Below are 25,423 nucleotides of genomic sequence, written 5' to 3' on the forward strand. Positions count from 1 at the left end.
CCAGAAAGGTTCTTGCAATTTAGAAAGACTGGGTTACAGCTGATAAGTTCCCGCAGGCTTAAGACTCACCTAAGGGATTCTACAGAGAGGTTAATAAATTCCAAAGTGGAGATGCCCAAGCAACAGAGAAAATGAAACATCTGGGTGTGTGATTTGTTAGTATGAATGGAGAGTTAAGGGGTCCTAGGGTAGAACTTTTGAAATTGGGGTTCTGCCAATTTTAAGTTAGTTGGTCCTCCTGGGATGGAAGGTGTAGGCAATAATACTGGCTGAATTGTTGAGTGGCAATTGCTTTCCTTCATCCACTGTCTCTTACTTTCTTCCCCCAGTATCCCCACTACCCCCAGTATCCCCACTACCACCACACCATCCTTTACAAACACAGATCTGAGAACAAAGAGCATGGTGAAGCTGTATTTTGTTGAGGATTTATCACAAGCCAAATCCTTTCTAGGAGCTTGATCTCCACCCCCATACCATAGTTACCACCTCAGAATAAACGCATGCTGGGTGCCAGGACGCTGCTAAGACCTTTATGTGTATCACTTCCTTTAATTGCTACAATGACCCTGAGACACATGATTCTGACACTCAAAAAAGGTAAGTGTCTTGGTATCCCACTGCTAGGAAGGGGTGAAACCTGGATTCAAAACTTGGTGTGGCCAACCCCAAAACTTTTTAAAAGATTTTATTTTTCCTCTCCACTGTTTTCCTCTTCCATTTCTATTACTCTCTAGCAATGTTCGTTGTTTTTTTAAATACAATTTATTGACAAACTGGTTTCCATACAACACCCAGTGCTCATCCCAACGAGTGCGCTCCTCAATGCCCATCACCCACTTTCCCCTCTCCCCCACACCCCATCAACCCTCAGTTTGTTCTCAGAATTCAAGAGTCTCTTATCTTTTTTCCTCCCTCCTTCTCTGTAACTTTTTATTTTTCCTTTCCCCTCCCCCATGGTCTTTAAATCATAGTCCTATACCAACAGCATCAGCACCATCTGGGAACTTCATAGAAATGTAACTTCCTGGGCCCTACCCCAGATCCAGTAAATCAGAAATTCCAGGGCTAGTGCCCAACAATCTGTGTGCGTGTGTGTATGTGTGTGTTTCCACACTGATATCTTTTATTCTTTTTTCAATGAAAGTATAATGAACATACAGTGTTACATTAGTTTCATGTGTTTAACATGTTGTGTTCAACAATTGAATACATTACAAAGTGCTCACCATGATAAGTGTAGTTACCATCTGTGACCATATACTGTTATTACAAAATTATTGACTATTTCCCTATGCTGTGGTCTTCAGCTCCTTCACTTATTTTATAACTGGAAGTTTATACCTCTTAATACCCTGTATCTATTTCACCCATCTACCCTTCAGCCACCTCCCCTCTGGCAACCATCAGTTTGTTCTCTGTATTTAAGAGTCTGTTTTTTTGTTTGTTTGTTCCTTTGCTTTGTTTTTTTAGATTCTAGATATAAATGATATGATGTTTGTCTTTGTCTGACTTATTTCATTTAACATAATACCCTCTAAGTCCATTCATGTCTCAGATGGCAAGTTCTTATTCTTTTTTATTGCTGAGTAATACTTCAGTGTGTGTGATATATATATATATATATATTTTTTTTTCTTTATTTGCTTATCTATCAGTAGATACTTGGGCTGCTTCTGTATCTTGGTTGTTGTAAACAGTACTGAAGTAAACACAGGGGTGCATATATATTTTCAAGTTAGTGTTTTCATTTTGAGAGGAAGATAAATAACCAGTAGTAGAATTAATGGATCATATGGTATTTTTATTTTTAATTTTTTGAGGAACCTCTAGTTTTCTCTAGTGCTCGTACCAATTGACATTCCCACCAACAGTGCATGAGGGTTCCTTTTTCTCCACATCCTCACCTACACTTTTATTTCTTGCCCTTTTAATACTAGCCATTCTGACTGATGTGAGGTGATATCTCACTGTGATTTTGATTTGCATTTCCCTGATGATTAGAGATGTTGAGCATTTCTTTAGGTGTCTGTGGGTACATGTGTCTGTTCAAGATATTAATACCCCTGTTTTCTTCTAGGAATTTTATGGCTTCAGGTCTCACATTTAGGTGTTAATCCATTTTGAGGTTGTTTTTTTTTTGTATAGTGTAAGAAAGTTGTCCAGTTTCATTCTTTTGCATTGTACATCTTCTATGGAAAAGCGTCTATTTGAGTCCTCTGCCCATTTTCAATTGGATTATTTGGGGGTTTTTTGATGTTGATTTATAGAAGTTCTCTATATATTTTGGATATTAATCCCTTAATCAGGTATATAATTTGTAAATATCTTCTCCCATTTAGTAGGTTGACTTTTCACTTTGTTGATGGTTTCCTTGACTGTGCAGAAGCTTTTTATTTTGGTATAGTCCCGATAGTTGATTTTTGCTTTTGTTTCCTTTGCCTGAGGAAACATACCTAGAAAATGTTGCTAAGGCCAATGTCTGAGATATTAATACCCCTGTTTTCTTCTAGGAGTTTTATGGCTTCAGGTCTCACATTTAGGTCTTTAATCCATTTTGAGTTTATTTTTTTTGTATGGTATAAGAAAGTTGTCCAGTTTCATTCTTTCACATGTAGCTGTCCAGTTTTCCCAGTACCCTTTATTGAAGAGACTGTCTTTTCCCCATTGTGTATTCTTGCTCCCTGGGTTATAGATTATTTGATCAGATAGGCATAGGCTTATTTCTGGACTGTCTGTTCTTTTCCATTGATCTATATGTCTGTTTTTGTGCCAATACCATACGGTTTTAATTACCGAAGTTTGTAGTATATATTGAAATCTGGGATTGTGTTACTTCCACCTTTGTTTTTCTTTCTCAAGATTACTTTGGTTATTTGGAGTCTTTTGTGGTTCCATAAAAATTTTAGTATTATTTGTTCTAGTGTTGCAAAAAATGTTCTTGGTATTTTGATAGGGATTGCATTGAACCTGTAGATTGCTTTAGGTAGTGTGGACATTATAGCATTATTAATTCTTCCAGTCATGAGCATGTTATAGTTTTCCATTTTTTATGTGTTGTCTTTTGGTTCTTTCATCAGTGTCTTATAGTTTTCAGAGTATGGGTCTTTCACCTCCTTTGTTAAATGTATTTTATTTTTTTTTTTTTTGGTGCAGCTGTAAATAGGATTGTTTTCTTAATTTCTATTTCTATGGTTTTGTTATTAGTGTATAGAAATGCAACCGATTCCTGTATGTTAACTTTGTATTCTGCAACTTTACTGAATTCATCTATCAGTTCTAATAGTTTTTGGTGGAGTCTTTAGGGTTTTCCATATGTAGTATCATGTCATCTACAAATAGTGACATTTTTACTTCTTCTCTACCAATTTAGATGCCTTTTATTTCTTTGTGTTGTCTAATTGCTGTGGCTAGGACTTCTAGTACTATGTTGAATAAAAGTAGTGACAGTGGATATCTTTGTCTTGCTCCTCATCTTGGAAGAAAGGCTTTCAGTTTTTCACCATTGAGTATGATGTTAGCTGTGGATTTTTTATATGTTGACTTTATTATGTTGAAGTGTGTTCTCTCTAAACCCACTTTGTTGAGACTTTTTATCATAAATAGATGTTGTATTTTGTCAAATGTTTTTTCTGCATCCATTGAAGTAGTCGTATTTTTTTTTATAGTTCCTCTTGTTAAAATGATATGTAGATACTGATTTGTAGATACTGAACCACCTTTGCATCCCTAGAATAAGTCTCATTTGATCATGGTGAATGATTTTCCTAATGTATTGTTGGATTTGGTTTGCTAATATTTTGTTGAGATTTTGTGCATCTATGTCCATAAGAGATATTGGCCTATAGTTTTCTTTATAGTAATATCTTTGGTTTTGGCATCAGGTAATGCTGGCCTTGTAGAAATTTGAAAGTTTTCCTTTCTTTTCTATTTTTTAGAATAGCTTGAGAAGAATAGGTATCCTTTTTAAATGCTTTGTTAGAATTCAACTGTGAAGCCATCTGGTCCTAGACTTTTGTTTATTGGGAGTTTTTCCTTTATTATTGATTCAATTTCATTGCTAGCAATCTGTTCAAAGATTGTACATTTCTAGGACTGTATCCATTTATTCCAGGTTGTCCAATTTGTTGACATATAATTTTTCATACTCTTCTTTTATAATTGTTTGTATTTCTGTGGTGTTAGTTGCTATTTCTCCTCCTTCTGTTCTGATTTTATTTGACTCCTTTCTTTTTTCTTGATGAGTCTGGAAAAGGCTTATCAATTATGTTTATCGTTTCAAAGAACCAGCTCTTGATTTCATTGATCTTTTCACTTGCTTTTTTCAGTATTTCATTTATTTTTGTTCTCATCTTTATGATTTCCTTCCTTCTATTAGCTTTGGATTTTATTTGTTATTTTTCTAATTCCTTTAGGTTGTTTGACATTTTTCCTGGTTTTTGAGGTAGACCTGTATTGCTATATGCTTTTCTCTTAGAACTGTTATTGCTGTTTCCCAAAGATTTGGAACTATTGTGTTTTCATTTTCATGTCTCCATGAATTTTTTTAGTTTCCTTTTTCACCCATTGGTTGTTTGAGAACATATTTTTTAGCCTCCATGTGTTTGTGTTTTTTTCTTATAAGTTTTTTCTAGTTTTATACCATTGGGGTCAGAAAAGATGCTTGATATGATTTCAATCTTCTTAAGCTTATTAGGACCTCTTTTGTTGCCTAACATATGATCTATCCTGGAGAATGTTCCATGAGAACTTGAAAATAATTTGTATTCTGATGTTTTTTGATGGAATGTTCTGAATATATCTGTTAGGTCAAGCTGGTCTGATGTGTCATTTGAAGCCACTATTTCCTTGTTGATTTTCTGTCCAGATGATCTATCCATTGATGTAAATGGAATGTCAAAGTTCTCTACTATTATTGTATTACTGTCAATCTCTTCCTTTATGTCTGTTAATATTTGCTTTATGTATTTAGATCCTCCAGTGTTGTGTGCATAGCTATTTACAATTGTTATATCCTATTGTTGGATTGATTCCTTTTCATTATGTCATGCCCTTCTTTTCCTCTTCTACAGTCTTTGCTTTAAAGTCTACTTGGTCTGCAGGAAGAAATGATACTGGCTGAACCCAGAGAAGTGGTGGTGTCCCCTATGGACAATGGGTTCCTCAGCCTGGACTCGCCCACTTATGTCCTGTACATGAAGAGAGCAGAATGGGCAGATATAGGGGTGCCTGGGTGGCTCAGTTGGTTAAGTGTCCGACTTCGGCTCAAGTCATGATCTCATGATTTGTGAGTTCAAGCCCCACGTCGGGCTCTGTGCTGACAGCTTGGAGCCTGGAGGCTGCTTCAAATTCTGTGTCTCCTTCTCTCTCTGCTCTTCCCCCACCCACACTCTGTCTCTCTCTCTCTCTCTAAAATAAATAAACATTAAAAAAAAAAAAAGATTGGGCAAATATAGATCTAGTGCCACAGAATTATGGCCCCAATACAGTGGTCTAGATCATTTGTAACAAATAATTTAGAAATGTTTATGATTATTTTGGGCTTGTTCTGCGATATGATGAAAGAAGTGAATGAGCTTTTAAACTAACCAGAGGTGTTATTGAGTCAAATGCAGCCAATTATAAAGTGTGGCATTTTTGGAGAGTTCTCTTAAAGTCACTTCAAAAAGATCTACATGAAAAAATGTACTATATCACTGCAATAATTGAGGAACATCTGCAAAACTATCAAGTTTGGCATTATAGGAGAGTACTAGCGGACTGGCTAAAAGATCCATCTCAGGAGCTTGAGTTTATTGCTGATATTCTTAATTGGATGCAAAGGAATTATCAGCCTTGGCAACATCAACAATGGGTTATTCGGGAATTTAAATTTTGGGATAATGAGCTGCAGCATGTGGACCAACTTTTTTTTTTTAAGTTTGTTTGTTTATTTATTTATTTATTTATTTATTTTGAGAGAGAGAGAGAGAGAGAGAATATGAACGTGCATGGGTGGGACAGAGAGAGATGGAGAGAGAGAGAGAAACCTAAGTAGGCTCTGCACTGTCAGCACAGAGTCCGATGTGGGACTCAAACTCATGAATGGTGAGATCATGACCTGAGCTGAAACTTGACACAACCGACTGAGCCACTCAGGTGCTACAGTGAGTGGACCAACTTCTTAAAGAGGATGTGAGAAATAACTCTGTCTGGAATAAAAGATACTTCACATCTGACACCACTGGCTACAAAGATCATGCTGTATTGGAGAGAGAAGTCCAGTTAGTAATATGCTTCACTTCTTTACTCATTAAAACAACATTTATGTGTCTATCATGTCTCAGGCATTGGAGATACAGCAAAGATCAAGACTGCCCTTGATCCTGCCCTCATGGAACTAATAGGACAGAATACTTAGATGAACTGTATAATGACAAATTTACAGATACTGTAATATATCTCTACTTTGTAGTGTCTTACGTTTCTTGAAATATTGTTGCTACTACAGATTGAGAAGAAATCAGATTTCATAGTATCTCAGAAGCTTTATTTTAAAACTATCTCATTAAATTCTGGTGCCCTTTAGATAATAGTCTCCACTGACCATGTTATCATTGCAGGGTTTGGAGCAGGGTAAGTCTTTGTTGTAAGGGGCTGTCCTCTATAGATTATAGGATGTTGAGCAGCAGTCCTGGCCTTTGGCTGTAACAAACAAAAACATCCCCAGACATTGACAAATGTCCCCTGTAGGGCAAAACCATCCCCAGTTGAAACTGCTCTTTTAGCATACAAAAAGCTGTTGTGAGAACGAGGGTTTTCTGAATTGGCATGGATTTCTATGTTAATATTCATAAACATTAATAGCCACCTCTTTTCAGGGAAAAAAAAATGTCTACTTGATTTGATCTAAGTATTGCTATCCTGGCTTTTTTTTTTCTCACTTTGATTTGCATGGTATATGTTTTTCCATCCCTTCACTTTGAATCTGTATGTGACTTAAGGTCTGAAGTGAGTCTCTTGTAGACAGCATATAAATGGGTATTACTTTTTTATCCATTCAGTCACCCTATGTTTTTTGATTGGAGCATTTGGTTCATTTATATTTAAGGAAATTTTTTTAAAGTTTATTTATTTATTTATTTTGAGAGAGAGAGAGAGAGAGAGAGAGCATACATGTGTATACACATGTATGAGGGTGGGGAGGGGCAGAGAGAGCGAGAGAGAGAGAATCCCCAGCAGGCTCCATGCTGTCGGTGTGGAGCCCAGCTCAGGTCTCGATCTCAAAAACCATGAGATCATGACTGGAGCTGAAATCAAGAGTCAGACACTTAACCAACTGAACCACCCAGGTGCCCCCATTTAAGGTAATTATTGATAGGTATATACTTATTGCCATTTTGTTAATTGTTTTCTGGTTGATTTTGTAGTTCTTCTGTTTCTTCTTTCATTTCTTCATCTTTTCCTTTGTTGTCTGATGACTTTCTTTAGTGTTGTGCTTGGGTTCCCCTTCTTTTTATTTATTTATTTTTTGTATCTACTATAGGTTTCAGATTTGTGATTACCATCAGTTTCATATACAACATCTTATTTATATAGCAGTCTATATTAAGTTTGTCGCTTAAGTTTAAATACATTCTAAAAGCACTAAAATTTTACTCCCCTCACCATGTTTTATGTGTACAATGTCATATTTTACATCTTAATTTTCTTGTATCACTTGACTAATTTTTATAGATATAATTGATTTTTACTAGTTTAATGTTTTAACCTTCATATGACTTTATAAGTGATTAATCTACTATCTTTACTACATGCTTGCTTTTACCAGTGAAATTTTTTCCTTTCATAATTTTCTTACTTCCAGTTATGGTCTCCTCTTTTTCCACTTAAAGAATTCCCTTTACCATTTTTTCGTAAGGATGGTTTAGTGTTTATGAACTCCTTTAACTTTTGTTTGTCTGGGAAACTGTATCTCCTCTTCTTTTCTGAATGATAACGTTAGTGGGTAGAATATTCTTGGTTGTAGGTTTTTTACTTTTTGGTACTTTGAATATATCATGCCACTCCCTTCTGGCCTATAAAGTTTCTGCTGAAAAATTAGCTTATAGCCTCATAGGATTTTCTTTGTATATAACTATTTTCTTTTCTCTTTTCTGCTTTTTCTTCTTTGTTTAATCCTCACAGCTTTCATTACTATATCTTTTTTTTTAATATAATTTATTGTCAAATTGGCTAACATACAGTGTGTAAAGTGTGCTCTTGGTTTTGGGGTAGATTCCTATGGCCATCACTTACATACAACACCCAGTACTCATCCCAACAAGTGCCCTCCTCAGTGCCCATCACCCATTTTCCCCTCTCTCCCACTCCCCCCCATAAACCCTCAGTTTGTTCTCTGTATTTAAGAGTCTCTTATGATTTACCTCCCACCCTCTATGTTTGTAACTGTATTTTTCCCCTTCCCTTCCCCCATGGTATTCTGCTGTTTCTCAAGATCCATATATGAGTGAAAACATATGATTTCTGTCATTCTCCAACTGACTTATTTCACTCAGGGTAATATCTTCCAGTTCCATCCACATTGCTGCAAATGGCACGATTTCATTCTTTCTCATTGCCAGGTAGTATCCCATTGTATATATAAACCACATCTTTATCCATTCATCAGTTGATGGACAGTTAGGCTCTTTCCATAATTTGGCTATTGTTGAAAGTACTGCTATAAATATTGGGGTACATGTGCTCCTATGAATCAGCACTCCTATATCCTTTGGATAAATTCCTAGTAGAGCTATTGCTGAGTCGTAGGGTAGTTCTATTTTTAATTTTCTGAGGAAACTCTACACTGTTTTCCAGAGTGGCTGCACCAGTTTGCATTCCCACCAACAGTGCAAGAGGATTCCCATCTCTCCACATCCTTGCCAGCATCTGTTGTTTCCTGAGTTGTTCATTTTAGCCACTCTGACCAGTGTGAGGTGGTATCTCAGTGTGGTTTTGATTTGTATTTCTCTGATGATGAGTGATGTAGAGCATCTTTTCATGTGTCTGTTGGCCGTCTGAATGTCTTCTTTGAAAAAGTGTCTATTCCTGTCTTCTGCCCATTTCATCACTGGATTATTTGTTTTTTCAGTGTTGAGTTTGGTAAGTTCTTTATAGATTTTGGATACTAGCCCTTTATCCAATATGCCATTTGAAAATATCTTCTCCCATTCCGTCAGTTGCCTTTTAGTTTTATTGTTTCCTTTGCAGTGCAGAAGCCTTTTATCTTGATGAGGTCCCAATAGTTCATTTTTGCTTTAAATTCCCTTGCTTTTGGAGATGTGTCAAGCAAGAAATTGCTGCAGCTGAAGTCAAAGAGATTGTTGCCTGATTTCTCCTCTAGAGTTTTGATGGTTTCCTGTCTGATATTTAGGTCTTTCATCCATTTTGAGTTCATTTTTCTGTGTGTGGTGTAAGAAAGTGGTCTAGGTTCATTCTTCTGCATGTTGCTGTCCAGTTCTCCCAGGACCATTTGCTAAAAAGACTGTCTTTTTTCCATTAGATACTCTTTCCTGCTTTGTCAAAGATTACTTGGCCATATATGTGTGGGTCCAATTCTGGGTTCTCTATTCTATTCCATTTGTCTGTGTCTGTTTTTGTACCTTCTCTTTCTGCTTTTAAAATTCTCTGCTTATTACTAATTTTTGTCATTTTTACTTTTTAAAATTATTGTGTGTCTGGTGCGGACCTCCTTGGGTTCATCTTGTTAGTGCCTGTCTGTGCTTCTGGGCCCAAGATGCCTGTTTCCTTCCCCCATATTATGGAAGGTTTCACTGATTATTTCTTCAAATAAGTTTTCTGCCCCTTTCTGTTTCTCACTTCCTTCTGGGATGGCTCTAATGTGAATGTTATTACATTTGATGATATTGCTGGGTCCCTTAATCTATTCTCATTCTTTATTATTATTTTTTCCTGTTCACCTTGGTTACTTTTTATTATCCTGTCTTCCAGATCACTGACCCATCCCTTTGTGTCCTCTAATTGTCTGTTAATTGTTTCCACTGTATTTTTAAAATTTCAGTTATTGAATTCTTCAGCTCTGATTTGTTATTTTTTATATTTTCTCTTTGTTGAAGTTCTTATTGTGCTCATCTACTTTTCTGTTAAGTCTAGTGCGTATCCTTATGACTATTACTTTGAATTCTTTATTAAGAATATTGCTTAAGGTGTTTCATTTAGTTCTTTTACTGTGACTTTGTCTGATTTTTTCATTTGGGAGATATTCCTCTGTCAACCCATTTTGTCTCTCTGTGTTTGTTTCTATGTATTAGGTAGGTCAGCTACATCTCCTGGTCTTGAAAGTTGTGGCCTTGTGAAGTAGGGGTCTTGTGGTGCCATATAGTGCAATCCCCTCTGGTCACCAGAACCAGGCACTTCAGGAGTATCGCCTGTATGGGCTGCATGCATCCTCCTCTTGAGACTAAACTGTAATTGCCTTCAGCCCAACTGGCTTCAATGACCTGCTTTGCCTGCTATGGGCATACTGGGCAGGGTTTGGTCCCTGTTGAGAGTCCTGTCTGAGGTCACTGAGGTCTTGTTGGTGGGTGGGGCTGGCAGTCAGATTAGCTGTTTGCACTTAGCCTCTCTGCCACAGCTGCAGGCATACAAAGGGCAGGGCTTGCTCTCTGGACAGTCAGGTAAGAGGCCCATCTGCTACAACCGCAATGCTGGTGTGTAGAATTATCTTCCTCCCTCCCCAGGGCAGGAGTCACTTTGGAGTGGCACCAGTCCTGGCCACGGTTGCCTACAGAGACTCAAAGGACAGGAGCTGTTTTGGAGGCATACCTGAAGAAGATAGCAGGTTGGGCATGGTGGGCCCTGCAGGGAAACACAGGGGCAGGGCTCACAGGCTAGCAGGGTAGATGGAGAGTATTAGCTCTAGCTCCCACAAACATCAGGCCATCTAGACTGGAGGGGAAGAAGAGAAATTCTTTTCTTCCTGGAGATGTCTCCTAAAAATCCCTGCCTCACCAGCACACATTTTAAGATTAGTCAATAAATCTCCTTCATGTCTAACACAGGTAATTTTCAAACTGCTTTATTTGTGCTGTGTCTTGAGCTGAGTTGTTTATTATGCTGGCTTTTTAATGGCAGGGACTCAGTTTCCTATCACCCTCCAATTCTCCCAGAGTTAAGTACACTGATTTTTAAAGTTCTTGGAGTTAACCCCCAGTGATTTTTAAAGATCCTCAAGTTAAGCCCTGCTGGATTTCAAAGCCAGATGTTACAGAGACTCATCTTCCCAATGCAGGTACCCAGGGCCAGGGGTGCCTGGTATGGGGTCTGACCCTCTCACTTCTCTATGTCTGTGATGTCCTTCCCACTTGTAGTTAGTCTCACTGGGGGAGCTAGGTTCCCAATTACTTCTCTACCTTTCCTACCCCTTTCAACATGACTTTCTACCTAAGATTAAGTGGAAAGTCTATTCTGCCAGAGTTCAGGTCATTTTCACAGTTATTTGCATAGATGTAGCTGTTATCTCTGTGTGCCCATGGGATGAGATTACAAATAAATCTGACCCTTGGTAGGGCTTGAGAACCACTTCCTTAGAGGTTTCTCCTAAGTTTTTCAGATAATATTTTTTTAAGTTTATTTATTTATTTTGAAAGAGACGGAGACAGCATGAGTGGGCTAGGAGCGTGAGAGAGACAGAGAGAGGGAGAGAGAGAATCTCAAGCAGGCTCCACACTGCCAGTGCAAAGTCCGACAAAAGGCTCACAAATTATGAGTTCATGACCTGTGCTGAAACTAAGAGTTGAACGCTTAACTGACTGAGCCACCCAGGTGTCCCCAGGTAATATCTTTTAATGTTTATTTATTTATTTTGAAGGAGAGAGTGCACAAGCATGGGGAGGGGCAGAGAGAGAGGGAGAGAGAGAATCCCAAGCAGGCTCCCTGCTATCAGTGCAGAGCCCAACACAGGCCTTGATCTTACGGTTTGCTAGAACTGTGGATTATAACCTGAGCCGAAACCAAGAGTCAGTTGCTTAACCAACAGAGCCACCCAGGCACCCCTCAGATAATATTTAAACTTATATTTCTTAAAACCATCTAGTCAATCAATAATTATAGTCTCCTTAGCACACACATCAATCAGCTAATTTCCCATGTGGGTATAATATGGGATTTTAGTTTGAGATGCTACTAAATCTTTTTTGCAAAAATAATCATGAATGAATGCATGAATGAAAATGTTTTTTATAGTTTTTTTAAAGTTTATTTGTTTATTATGATACAGAGAGAGAGCATGTAAGCAGGAGGAGGGGCAGAGAAAGAAGGAGAGAGAATCCCAAACAGGCTCCACCTTATCAGCCACAGAGCCCAAGGCATGGCTCAAACCCACAAACCCTGAGATCATGAGCTAAGCTGAAATCAAGAGTCAGATACTTAACCAACTCAGCCACCCAGGCGCCCATGAGTAAAAATGGTTTTATTCATTAAAAAAAATTTTTTTAATGTTTATTTATTTTTGAGAGAGACAGAGACAGAGAGATAGAGACAGAGAGTGGAGGGGTGGGGGCAGAGAGAGAAGGAGACACAGAATCTGAAGGAGGCTCCAGGCTCTGAGCTATCAGCACAGAACCCGACGTGGAGCTTGAACTCAGAGACCACGAGATCATGACCTGAGCCGAAGTCAGGCGCTCAACCAACTGAGCCACCCAGGCACCCCTGTTTTATTCATTTTTAAATTAAAGTTTAATTTATATACGATAGAAAGGAACAGATACAAATTGCAGAGTTTTAGTTTTAGCAATTGTCATACAGCCACCATATGAATTGTAGACATTTCCATCTTACCTCTCCAAGAAATTTCCCTTGTGTCCTTTCCTATCCCCACCTTCTCTTCTTGTACTCACCAAATCACTGATCTATTTTCTATCACTGTAGATTAGATCCTTTTTCTGGAGTTTCTTATGAGTGAAACTATGCAGTATATGACCATTTGTGTCAAGTTTCTTTCCCTCAGCATAATACCTATGAGATTCATTCACATCATTAAGTGTATCAGGAGATTTTTCCTTTTTACTGTTGAGTAGGATTCTATTGTGTGAATATACCACAATTTGTTTATCCATTAATTTGTCAATGAATGTTTGGGTTGATTCCAGTTTGGGGCTATAATGTCTGAAATAATTTTAGTTTTAAAACCCTCATATTTTAATGAAGTTGACTGCATTTAGAATTCTTAGTCAAAAGTATTTCCCCTTATCACTGCAAGATACTGTTCTATTGTTGTCTTCCATCAAAGTTGTTGAGAAGTCTGATATCAAGATGATTATTGTATTGTTTATTTATAGGTAATCTATATGGTTGTTTTGTTTTCTCAGGAATATTTTAGAATTTCATTTTTATTTTGATGCTCTAAGTTTCCACCAGTGTATTCTATGTTACAAACATTCTGGGAATTTCCTCAACTCTATCATCCAGTTTACTAATTCTCTCTCCAGCTGTGTTTAATCAGCTATTTAACCCACCTATTACCTTTCACATTTTAATGACTTCATTTTTTAATTTCTATAACTACTCTCTGGTTATTTTTCAATATATTTTTAAATGTCTTTTTATCCATTTTCATGTTTTTAAGTGCTTTTAATTTTTTTCTCATTATAAAATACTTATTTTATAGTTTGTAACTGGCCATTTGTATTACCTGAGGTCTTAGAAGTCTAATTTGACTGTATATTTCTGCTAATGTGTGCTTTTTTGGTGGATTTTCATATGTGTTTAACAATTTTGGATGAGCTCACATTTGGCTGACTTTATCACAGGGAATTCTGGTTGGACTGGTTTGAAGATATATCCCTCCAGACAGTTTTTACATTAAATTCTTGCAGCCTATAAGTTTTGCAAGCTCCAGGACTCCATTTATTTAATACATTGGCTAGTAGGAAGCATAAGCTCAAACCCTAAACCAGAGGCAAAGCAGGGTAGAACTTCTTTTTAACTCACATAGATCCCAGGCTAAATAGACACACTTTCTTACTGTCTCTGGGAATATTTTGACTATTTCACATTCTCAGTGACAGAGTAGTCTGTTCAGTGTTTTGGTTTCATGCAAACATTTTAGTTTCAACTTCCCACCTGATACAGGGTGAATGCCTCCACCCACCCATTAAAATTAAAATCTCTGGCTTATTGAAATTAGCAACCTCATTTTTGCCCCCAACTCTCTCCAATACCAGGTCAGCTTTTAATTAGTTTCTTTCAAAGGAGGCCTATAGGAGACTCAGTTGGAGGTAGGAGGGGTCACATAGAGGTCCTTGAATCTTAACCTTTAGGGGAATACCTACTGTTCCAACCTAGAAGGCTAAGTGATCAGCTTATAGAAGCTTCTGACTGGACACCAAATAATGAAGTCTGGTGCTACTTATCTATCTGCTTCTTCTGCCTTCACTCATTTTCTGTTTGTAGTGAAGTTGTCCTTTACTCTTCCCTTTGCCCTACATTGGTTTTTTGATAGCAGCTGAGCCATTTTTTTACTGTGTGTCTTCCTGACTCTAGTATATTTACTAAAAATAAATAAATAAATGTGCTGTTTTATATCCCCCAAACCACAAGCAAACAGTATATAAGCAGAATTTGCTTATATTTCATAGCATATAAATACATATATTAGAGATCCATAGTGCCATAATCAAAATTGGCCTCACTTTTGGGGACTCATGGTTTATCCATCTCAGCCCACATCTCTGTTTTTCACAGTATAGCAGCTCCTGTTCAGGCCTCATATCTCAGAACTATACATCAGAACAGTAAACCGACCCATTTTCTCATCCCTGGGGACAGCCGATCTGGGAAATAGCCCAAACTAAGAGTCCTTGTCCAAATGCCAGCTATGCCCCCTATTTTGGTCAAGGTGATCTTCAGCTTGCTCCTGATGGCTTAAAGCAGAGTCCCACTGCCCCTCTGCCTTCCATCTGGCCTCCCTCCTTGTCTGGCTTGCTTTTAGTAGATTGGGCACTGCCCAGTGTGGGGTGGGCACTGAATATTTGTTTTCCTCAAATGCCAGACAGTGTTTAGTTTGGGTCCAAGAGCTCTCTTGGGCTTCCAAAAATGGGCTTCTCTGGACCCCTGCATATGGTACAGGTCACTGGGGCACCCATGTGGCCACATTGGACTTTGAGCGTGGGTTGCTCATAGTCCTGCTGAACTTTGCAAAGGAAAGGAAAGGTTTTTTTGGTTGTGCTTACGATCTTTGAACCTGTTATCTCAAAGCCATAAACCTAGTCACTAGGCTATAAAAGTAGCTCATTTCAATATGTTCTCCCTGCAGCCTACTCCTTGACATTCAACATTCACCCACACTGAACCAGAAACTATCACCATGACAAGGGACCAGAATGGAACCTGGGAGATGGAGAGTAATGACAACTTTGAAGGCTACATGAAAGCCCTAGGTAAGGGAGAGGACAGGGATGGAAGGGGGGGTCACTTTGGGAGAACTTTAGTCTGGCCCTCCAGACAGTGCCGTTATGGAGTTCAACAGATCTGTATGTAAGCCTTGCTCCTTATTTGCTAGCTATGTAATAATAGGTATGTCATAGAAATTCTGAAACTCAGATTCCTCATCTGTAAATTGGGAATAATAATAAATGAGATTATGTCTGGAATGTCCTCCACATAATACCTGGCACACAGAAAAGATACATGAATGTGGGGTACACATATACACATACATGCACACATGGAGTAAAATCAAACTTGACAAGATAAATACAGTAGCTCTCCCGCTTTGGATCACCATCTATTAGATAGCCAGTTAGACCTGATATTATCCATGAATGACCCTGCATTGCTCTTGTGGCAGGCTTGTGGTGGGGAAGCAGACAAGGAGTGGCTAAATTTGTTATTCTAGAGAATATGAGACCCACAGAAGGCTAGGAGTGGCTTTTGGCATACAGGTCAAACAACTCACTGCTTGCCTCGCTTTTGAACTGGACTCCAGGCCAAAAGCTTGATCAATGTGTGTCCTGAGTTGACTCTCTTGTGGGATCTCTTGTGGGCTGACAGAAATCATATAACACCTGAAGGAGGAGCTCACTATGTGGGGCAGCTGCCATGGGCCAGGCGCTGGGAAGGGAGCTTTGGCTGCCTGTGCTTATTTCAGGCAACAGCCTGCAACAGCCTCCTCATCACCTTTTCCATCTTTAGAACTTTCCACATAAGGAGCTCCAGGTTGGAATTTCCCCGCTGCTAAGGCTGCACGTGGGGTCAGAGGTCCAATAATCTGGATATGAAGATGGGAAGTCTCACCAAGAATGGGAATTGTGGAATTTTCTGTGCAATTAACTTCTAGTTTGATGAACATTTCTTTTTTTTTGACATTTATTTATTTTTGAGAGAGAGAGACAGAGCACAAGCACAGGGAAGGGCAGAGAGGGAGGGAGACACAGAATCTGAAGCAGCTCCAGGCTCTGAGCTGTTAGCACAGAGCCCAATGTGGGGCTCGAACTCACAGACTGTAAGATCATGACCTGAGCTGAAGTTGGACACTTAATCGATTGATACTCCATTGAGGAACATTTCTACTCTGTCAGTGAACAAGGAGAGCTGACATATTGTGTGATGTATAGAGATTGGAACTTTCTTCATGTACTTTAGACATGTTTCCAATACAGCATAGCTTTCTTTTCCCTCTTGGCTGTCAGAATTTTACCTCAAATACTTGGGGAAGAAGGAGGGAGGCACAAATCTTCCTTCCAGAGCTCCAAACCTGTTGCACTGAGGTTAGTGTCCTGAATAGACAATAGAAATGGAAGACTGAGGGGCGCCTAGGTGGCTCAGTTGTTTAAGTGTCCGACTCTTGGTTTCAGTTCAGGTCATGACTTCACAGTTAGTGAGTTTGAGGCACATCAGGCTCTGTGCTGACAGCATAGACCCTGCTTGGGATTCTCTCCCTGTCTCTCTGCTCCTCCCCATCTCACTCTTTCTCAAAATAAATAAATAAACCTAAAAAATTGTTTTAAATTAAAAAAAAAGAAATGGAAGACTGATTCTACACATGGGCAGATGGTCTGGAGCTTAGCTCAGAAGTGTAATTCTGAACAAGATCATGCAGGTGAGGAAACCAAACCAGAGGGGCCAGCCCACATAAGGTTTGTTCTCTGACTTTGACCAATTTTTTAACCTTCCAGAACTAGTTTCCTCATCTGCCAGGTAGGAGTAATAGTACTATCCACGGGCTGTTTGGCAGTTTCAAGCTCTCAGCCTGTGCTGAACAAGCCAGACTCAGGGAATATAATCAGAAAGCAATTTTGTGTCCTTTGCTGTGTTTTCTTAAATAATAAAGTCCTATGTTACTTCAGGTATAAAACTGAGTCTCAGTTCAGTTTTCAGTTGTGCAGACTGGTCCCTGATGCCCCCTCTCTAGGCCTCAGGTGAGAAGTAAACACCACTATTACCATCCCCTGGAAGCAACTGAGTGGGGCTGCTCCCACAATTTAATCTGCTACAGGCAACCCAGCAGACCTGTACAATTCCCTCACACCTACCCTGCGGAACAGGGGTTGCTTTCCCAACATTGACAAGTCAGGAAACTTGCCCTTTTGAGCATTCAAACCCTTGGCATTTGGGAAGAACATATGTGGAGATCTCTGCAAATCCCCCGATAGGGAAATATCACTAAGTATAACTCTATTTCCTACTAAAGAACCATCATTTTCTTAGATTCTAATCCCTCACACCAAGGAGGTGGCTTTCTCTGGGGGACTGGTGGCTGGCTCAGTAGGGAAAGAGAGATTCCTGTTGAGAAGTGGGTCTGGGTGACAAACTGGCTTTGTCACTAGCCAGTGACTCACTCTACACATCAGCCTTCCCACATGACTCAGCTGCCAGCTTCAGCAGCATCACATGTCACAATAACCTTTGGTTTTATCCCAAATCATCAAAGTTACTAAGTGTTCAGAGACTGAGTGCCAAGGGTCAATGGTACCTCCTCTCCTGCCTTCTTAGGCGCCTGGTGTTTCTTGAGGTCTTAGACTTTCTTGACAGCAAGGAAAGCAGCTGGTAAACTCTTGCACCCTAAGGGGTTTGTAGCTTTCTGAGGTCCCCCTGCAGCCTGGATCAGGGGATCAGGGAATGGGGGGAGTGGTCTTTAATTTAGAGGAGAGCCTGAGGAGGGCTTATCTAAAAATGAAGTTCCAGCATTGTGAGAGAATGCTGGCAGAGAGTCTGTTAACTACCAAGGAGTGAGGCCAGTAGTGTCCAGACATGGGGAATCACTTGACTTTTCTACCACAATTCAGACATTAGCCATGGAAGCCAGAGACTGTGCCATCTAAGGCAGAACCAAACCCAGTGTCTGCTCTCAAGGAGCTCAAACTTATGTAATCAGCCGAGTTATAGCCGTGCACAAACAGTGTTCCTGTTTTCTGCTGCAGTGTGACAAATCACCCCCAAATATAGTGGCTTGAAACAACTACAGTAATTTTATTATTGTCTCTCATTGTTCTGGGGGCTGACCAAGTTTACCTGCTAGGTTCTTACTAGGGGGCTTTCATTCCGTTGCATGTGGACAATAACTGAAGCTGGAGCCATCTCAAAGGCTTCCCCACTTCTGTGCCTGGCAGTAGGTACTGGCTGGCAGCTGAGGCTTCAGCTGGGCTGTCAATATCTACACGTGGTGTTCCCATGTGGCCTGGGTCTCCTCACAGCATGCTTGCTGTATCCAAAGAGAGAGGAAGTGAAAGCTGAATGGCCTCTTATGATCCAGGCTCAGAAATCATAGAGCATCACTTCCATTGTATTCTATTGGTTGAAGTAGTCATGAGCCCACCTACCTCCAAGGGAAGAGTACATAGACCCGTCTCTCAGTGGGAGGAATGTTAAAGCCACATGGCAAGAATAGCTTGTAGGTTGAGAGGTACTGTTGCAGCCATTAAAAAAATGTAATCTATCATCCATGAGACAGTAGGTGATTCCATCCCTTGAGCCCACAGCAAGATGTGTGTGTGGGTGGTGAGTGGAGCTACTGGACAATGTCACTGAAGGCTTCCTAAGTCCTGGGTGGGGTTTTGAAGGGAGGAGAGAATGGCTCCACACAGAAATGTAGTCAGGCATTGTTCTGCGGGTATGTGCAAAGGGCAGGCCAGTAAGAATGTGGTGTGGGCAGAGGGAACATATTGCTAGAGGGTGAGGTGCAAGGAGGGGAACAGAGTCAGAAAGGTAACAGGTCAGATCTTGAATGGGGTGTGCCACCACATGTGGACTTCATCCTACAAGGAGAAGAATTGTCTGCAGAAGAGAGAGAAAGCACCCATGCTCACCCCGACAACCAGGGGTGAATAGATCTGCAGAACTGTCAGAGAACTGAAGAGGTTGTTGCAATGGCCTTGGGAAGATGGCCAGAGCAGTGCCAAGAAGGTAGACAGGGGGATGTCCAGAGTGGGAAATAGACTAGATTTGGTTACTGGGTGGTGACAGGGCAGGGAAGGAGCCTGGAAAATGAAACACCTTAATGTAACTCAGTGAACCATCATGTAAATCAGCAAAGATGTGGACATATAATGGAAGGTTTGTATCCTAAAACTGCTCAGTTAATATTCAATTTAGACATCTAGGAAATATTTAGTTCACCAACTGTAAATATTGGGGAAAATCTAGTTCTCCTCTTTACTTGGGAAAGAAGGTGGGGCCCATCTCCTATGAAGACCATCTTTTCGTTTAAATTAATATGCACAGATTTAAAAGAGCAGAGGCTACTGCAAAAAGTCCTAGTGTGTCTCTGGAAAATTCAATCAGAAAGGAGGTAAGCTTAAAGGCTGAAGTCGAGCAGCCCTCACCTGAGTTGTCTCTGCCAGGAAAGGTTTCCTGAATACCCACAATGTTCCAAATCCTGTCCTAATGGTTTAAGAGCCACAGTCTACCATCAGAGATGAGCACGTGCCATGATGAGCATCATTCTAGAAATTTATATACATTATTTCATGTAATTTATTCAGTTGCAACAAATGCATTGAGCACCTATGACATGCCAGGAAATGTCCTATGCACTGGTAACATGGTGGTAAATGAGGTGACAAATCCCTCTCACCTGAGGAGGGTACACACTAGTGGCCGTGAGAGAAAATAAATAAAGTAGGTAAGTGCTTTAAAGAAAACAAAAAAAACTTGTTGGGTGAACAGTGATGGGTGGTCAGAGAAGGCTGTTTGAGGAGCTGACGGGTGAGCCAAGGCTCGAATGCCGAGAAGCAGCGTCCTGGGTACAGGAGACAGCAGGTGCAGAGGTTCTGGGTGTGTTCAAGAAACACAAAGGTTGATGTGTTGGGAAGTGGCAAACAAAGAGAAGTTTAGACATTGTGGTGGAGGACAATCTACTTTATTTATATTCTTTAAGGATCACTGTGGCTACAGTGTAGAGAATGAATCACTGGAAGGCAAGACTAGAAGTAGGGAGGCCCATCCTAGGAGGCCACTGTGTTGTTCAGGCAAGAAGTAATGGTGGCTTGGGCTAGTAGTGCCCAGGGGTCTGGAGAAGAGAGAACAGGTTCAACATACAGTTTGGAGATAAAGCCAACAGGGCTTTTAGGGGAATGTGAAACCAGAGGATATGGGGGAAATGAAGATGGCCCCAGGCTTAGGGATGAACAATTGGGAAGATGCTGATCCCATAGGCTGAAATAGAGAAGACATGGGGGAGGCGTGAGTTTGGTAAGGGGTACTGGGCAGGGCAGAATGCACTGAGGGTTCTGTTTTGCATATTTTGATTTCACATGCCTGTTACACATCCAGCTGGAGTATTAAAATTGGCATATTGACACAAGATCTAGAGCTCAGGGTATAGTCAGGGATTAAGATGGAAGGAATGTTTTCCATTTCATAGAATGAGGAATCCGAAGCCCAGGGAAGTGAAAGGACCTCCCCAGGGTCATCTGTGGTTGGGAAATGATGTTGCTCAGACAAGAGCCCAGTCTGCCTGCTTCCATCTCTCAAGCTCTTTCCATGGCACTATTCTAGGTACAAGTACTAAGCATGTGGGTAGCAGAGGAGGAGCTCACTGGTAGTCAGAACACTCAGAAACATTGGGTTACTCAGAGTCCCTGGGTAGAAATTAATTAACAAATGAGGGAGAGGCAAAGGGAGAGGGAGAGGGAGAGAGAGAAAGAAAAAAATGGCTGATGACCCAAGGAGTTAATTTCACAAAATTTGGATTTCTGCTGGTGGTCCTAAGTCAAAGAAGTTATACACCTTGCCAAAGCCTTTACTTGAAGCAAACACTGGTTGGACTTTTAAACAGAGAGAGTGCTGGGGGTAGAAAAGCCCCAGTGAAGATAAGCTCAGCCTCTTCCTAGCATCTTCCCCTAGGAGAGCGGGAGCCCCTTCTCCTCTAGGTTGTAATGGCAGCACCTCCACACTGCCCCCAACCCAGTAGTGAGTACTAGATTATGGGTGGGGAGGTAAACTCGTGCAGGGGGAGCAGGGAGGCATCCCAAGGTCTCCAGCCTGCCTCTGCTGGCTACAAAAGGTTTTAAACATATTTGGAGAGGCCCATGAGAGAATGGAAGAGGCAGACAGGGGGGCAGCTCACTTTCTCTCTAAATGTGTTATCTGGAGGACGAAATGGTATGAAGATGCGGAGAAGACTGCTCTTGAACCCTTCTCCCCACAGTTGCCTGAGAGGGCTGATGATCCGAAAATGAAGTCCAGGTTTGAAGCCCATCGAAGCTGCCCTTGAAATGGGTCTCAGATTTCATATGATGAATATGTGTGCATCTCTCTCTTTAATTTACAAAGAGTGCCTGCCCTTTTAGCCTGCAACTTTAGCTTTTTTAGCAAGCATATTACAAAGCATTTTAATGGTGAGCAGTATACTCATATTTCAACTTTATGGCTTGCATTGTTCAAAATGCAGTTATGGAAAGTATGCTTTAATAAAGTCACTTCAGTGTTGTTTTCTTCTGCAGGAGCTACAAGCCACATATATTATTCAGAAATAGCTTGCCTTTGGACCTTTTCCTCTGAGATAGAAATTCATTTCACCTGGCTATAAATCAGGCTCGAAGATACCTTTAATCTAGAAAAGCAGATAAAACATACTTGATAACCCTGATGTTAAAATACCATATCAGGAAAATAATTTTCTCTGCAAAGTACAAAGAGGAAGTGTTTTTATAATCTCTGTGTGTGCGTGTGTATTCTACAGCTGCAGTTGAACCTTTCCTTTTGATTAGAAATATCACGAATCTACCAACAGAACACTTGGTTCCTTTCCCTGGGGTGGAGCAGAGGTGACATGATTAACTGGCCTGTGCAAATGCTAAAGGGTGGCCAAGAGGCCGAGCCATTTTTCAATCTAGAGAAGAAGCAATGCTTGATTCCATTTGCATAGAGCCCCTGATAAGATTCCCCTAGCACTGGTCAGAAAGATTGACGGGGGGTGGTGTTTCCAGGACAAACCAGTTCTGTCAGCAATAGGCATTTTTAGCTGTGATCTACCTTTCTAGGCAACCAGGGACAAGCAATAATTTTTGTTAGGGGAGCCTTAGTTGTGAACGATAAACGGACTGTATTTGTAGGCAAGCTGTCAGGAGCTCTGTCCCAGCTGGGTCACTCTGAACCCACCACGTAAATTCTCTGTGCCTTGATTTCCACATCCTCTCTGAGAAACACTGCTGTTCTAAATTTCTCAGTAATTCCCAATTCTTCCTTAGTCCTTTTGCCCAGAGCCTTCCCCTTTGTTTCCCCTGGTTAATACCTGGTCTGTGGTTTTCTTTCTCATCTCCTAACTACGGCTCCAGCACCAGGGTTTAGAACAGCATGGACCTCAGGAACAAGAGCTAAAGTTGTTTCTATCCACTGGCCAAACTACACAGTGAGGAAACTGGCCCATGTAGACAAATGTTTGGCCAAGCTGGCTAGAATTCCCATGTGACAAGCCAGGCCTATGCTAGTGAGAGAGTAGATAAGCCACCATTCTGACTGTTCCTTCAGAGTCCAGAGCCCTTGGGCCGTGGAGCGGAGATGCAGAAACATGAACCAAATATTTCGCCCTGGACTGAATGCTGATCTGGCCACTGTTTCACCTAAACAGGAAAGGTTGAGGGGTAGAGGCCAATGCATCTATTACTACTCATTACTACTCTGTAAAGCATTTTACCATCATTTTAACAGAAACCTTACATAAATAACCCTACGAGATGAGCATTCTTTCCCCATTTTACTGTGAGAAAACTTAGGCTCAGAAAGGCGAAGTGACTTCATTGAGGTCACATAGCTGGGAAATCTGGACCAGGATTTATACCTGGATTTGACCCTCCCTCTTTTATACCAGTAGTTCTGAACTTTAGCAGGCACAGAATCACTTGGAAGTCTTGTAAAAACAAGCAGGGCCCAACCACCAGGTCTAGTGCAAGCCCTAGAATTTACATTTGTAAGAGGTTCCCAGGTGCTGTGAAGCTGCTGGCCCAGGGACCTCACTGTGAGAACCACTGTCCCAAACTAGGGTGCCTATTAACCAATCCAGAAGTGTTTCTGGTGCACCTACTCTGTGTCCGATCCTAGGGACACAGAGCAAGCAGACAGCATTGTCCTTATCCTCATAGAGGTAAGACTTCAGAGGAAAGAACCATCACCCCCATGAAAAAGTCAGAGGAAACTATCAGGTAGTGCCTCCTGGGGCTAAAGCTCTGTGGCCTGAAGAGCAGATGAGGAAGGAGGCAGGAAAGAGCAGAACAGCAGTAGAGAAGGCAAGGCTGGGGCTGGGTCTTAGGAGATTTGGAGAGCTGGGAGGAGAGGGGCAGAGATTTAGGGGGCGAACACACAGGGCGTATCTAGAAAAATGCTAAGGACTCTGAGCACACCAGCCTTTGAGATCAAGGGGCTTCATAATGATGATTACAATGATGGCAACAGCTACCATTTACCGGGCCATTACCACAAGGCACCAGCCACTGGGCAGAACTCTTCACAAACACCATCGAAGTTAATCCTCAAAGCAACCTGATGCAGTTAATAATAACTCCACTTCTGGTCACTACTCTCTGCTGCTTCTAGATCTGGACCCGAGGGTCCAGCAATGGCACTGAAGCTGGACACACAGGTGTCACCTGACTCACTAGACTGTTTCTGGGATAGAAGGAGAGAAGCAGGAGTTGGAGTGTGACATGTTAGCCCTCTGCCTACCACAACCATGTGTTTATACTGACCAGATATGGAAGATTCTTCAGTGGCTTTTAGCAATATTAGGGAAAGATTAATTTGTAAGACAGAAATACTTGAACACTTGGTCCTGTTTAGTCTTTTCTCAATAGGCCAGCAGTTGCCTTGAAGGGTGAAAATTAAACAGGAAATAGCTCCATAATTGCAGGGCCCAGGTGACTGAGATAATGCCTCAGATTGGGGGTTGTTAGCGCTTTCTGTATTATGTTCTGCGGAGCACCAGACCGGCTGGGTGAGATGTCCCACCACAGCACAGGGCTATGACCACATAAGACTGGGAAAGTCTGCATCCTATCTCCCCACCGTTGGAGTTGCAAAGTATCTCTCATAGAATGAAGACTCTGTGAAGTTCTTCAGGGTAGAAACCAGCTTCTCTTGCTTTTACTTCCTCATTTCCCGAACTTAGTAGCTCACGGGCCACATTTTTTTGACGACCAAATGACCTATGAAGCAAACACAGTGGGATGCCCCGGGATCTGTGAATGCTGGGTGAAGAGGCCTAGAGGTGTTCACAGCACAAAGAGCAGAGGAGAGAGCCTTTATCTCATTCCACATCCTGTTGCCTCATTCCAGTCTGTGTGGCTTGGACGTCCCCAGGTACAATTCCATAAGCCATGAAGCTGAAGCTAAATGAGGTATCAGAGAATGTCCAGGGGCTGGAGTGTGAATGACCCACCTCAAATTTCTTATAGAACCCTGGGCACAGAAAACCATTGCGATGTGGTGAAGATAATACATTAGAGCTCTGGAAAACATAAACTGCCCCAAACAGGGAGGTCTCATCTAGCTGGACCCAGAAGTCCTTGTGCCTCCAGGGGAAGTATAAAGAAGGGTCAGTCAGAAGTTACTGGTATTTGGGCAGCCACAGAAAGTGCACAATCTAGGATGGTCTGACCTGACAAGATGGGCCAGCCCACAGCTTTCAGGCTTGTAGAGCACTGTGCTGACCCTGGAGACAGGCCATTCTGAGTTCAAATTCCACCTGTATTGCTTCCTCACTATATAACCCAGGGAAAGTGACACAGCCTCTCTGAGCCAGTTTCCTCATTGGTAAAATGGAGATAATATGGTACTTATCTCATGAGTTTGTTGGGTGAGGTTTCCCAAGGGAGGTTCCACCCTGGGGCACCATTCCTGGTTGGTTTCAAGGCATGTCTTAGTTACCGCCCCAAGTATTACCATGGGTCCACACAGTGTAGCCCCCAGATCATCTTACCTAAAATTTGGCTCCTATGTTCCCCAAAAG

General features: G+C 41.0%; 1 protein-coding gene and 1 pseudogene across 2 annotated transcripts in view; both read left to right on the forward strand.

Moving 5' to 3' along the window:
- The window catches only part of RBP2 (retinol binding protein 2), a 66,502-nt gene that overhangs the window by 28,373 nt on the left and 12,706 nt on the right, over nucleotides 1-25,423 (forward strand). For both annotated transcript variants that reach the window (XM_042998997.1, XM_007086360.3), the window contains one exon: nucleotides 15,296-15,419. In XM_042998997.1, the coding sequence (XP_042854931.1) occupies nucleotides 15,347-15,419 (73 nt within the window). In that variant the 5' untranslated portion in view covers nucleotides 15,296-15,346. The remainder of the gene's footprint in view (nucleotides 1-15,295; nucleotides 15,420-25,423) is intronic.
- LOC102949903 lies at nucleotides 4,936-10,439 on the forward strand (annotated as a pseudogene).

This window comes from Panthera tigris, chromosome C2 (assembly GCF_018350195.1).
Source record: "Panthera tigris isolate Pti1 chromosome C2, P.tigris_Pti1_mat1.1, whole genome shotgun sequence".
In the NCBI taxonomy this organism is placed as follows: Eukaryota; Metazoa; Chordata; class Mammalia; order Carnivora; family Felidae; genus Panthera; species Panthera tigris.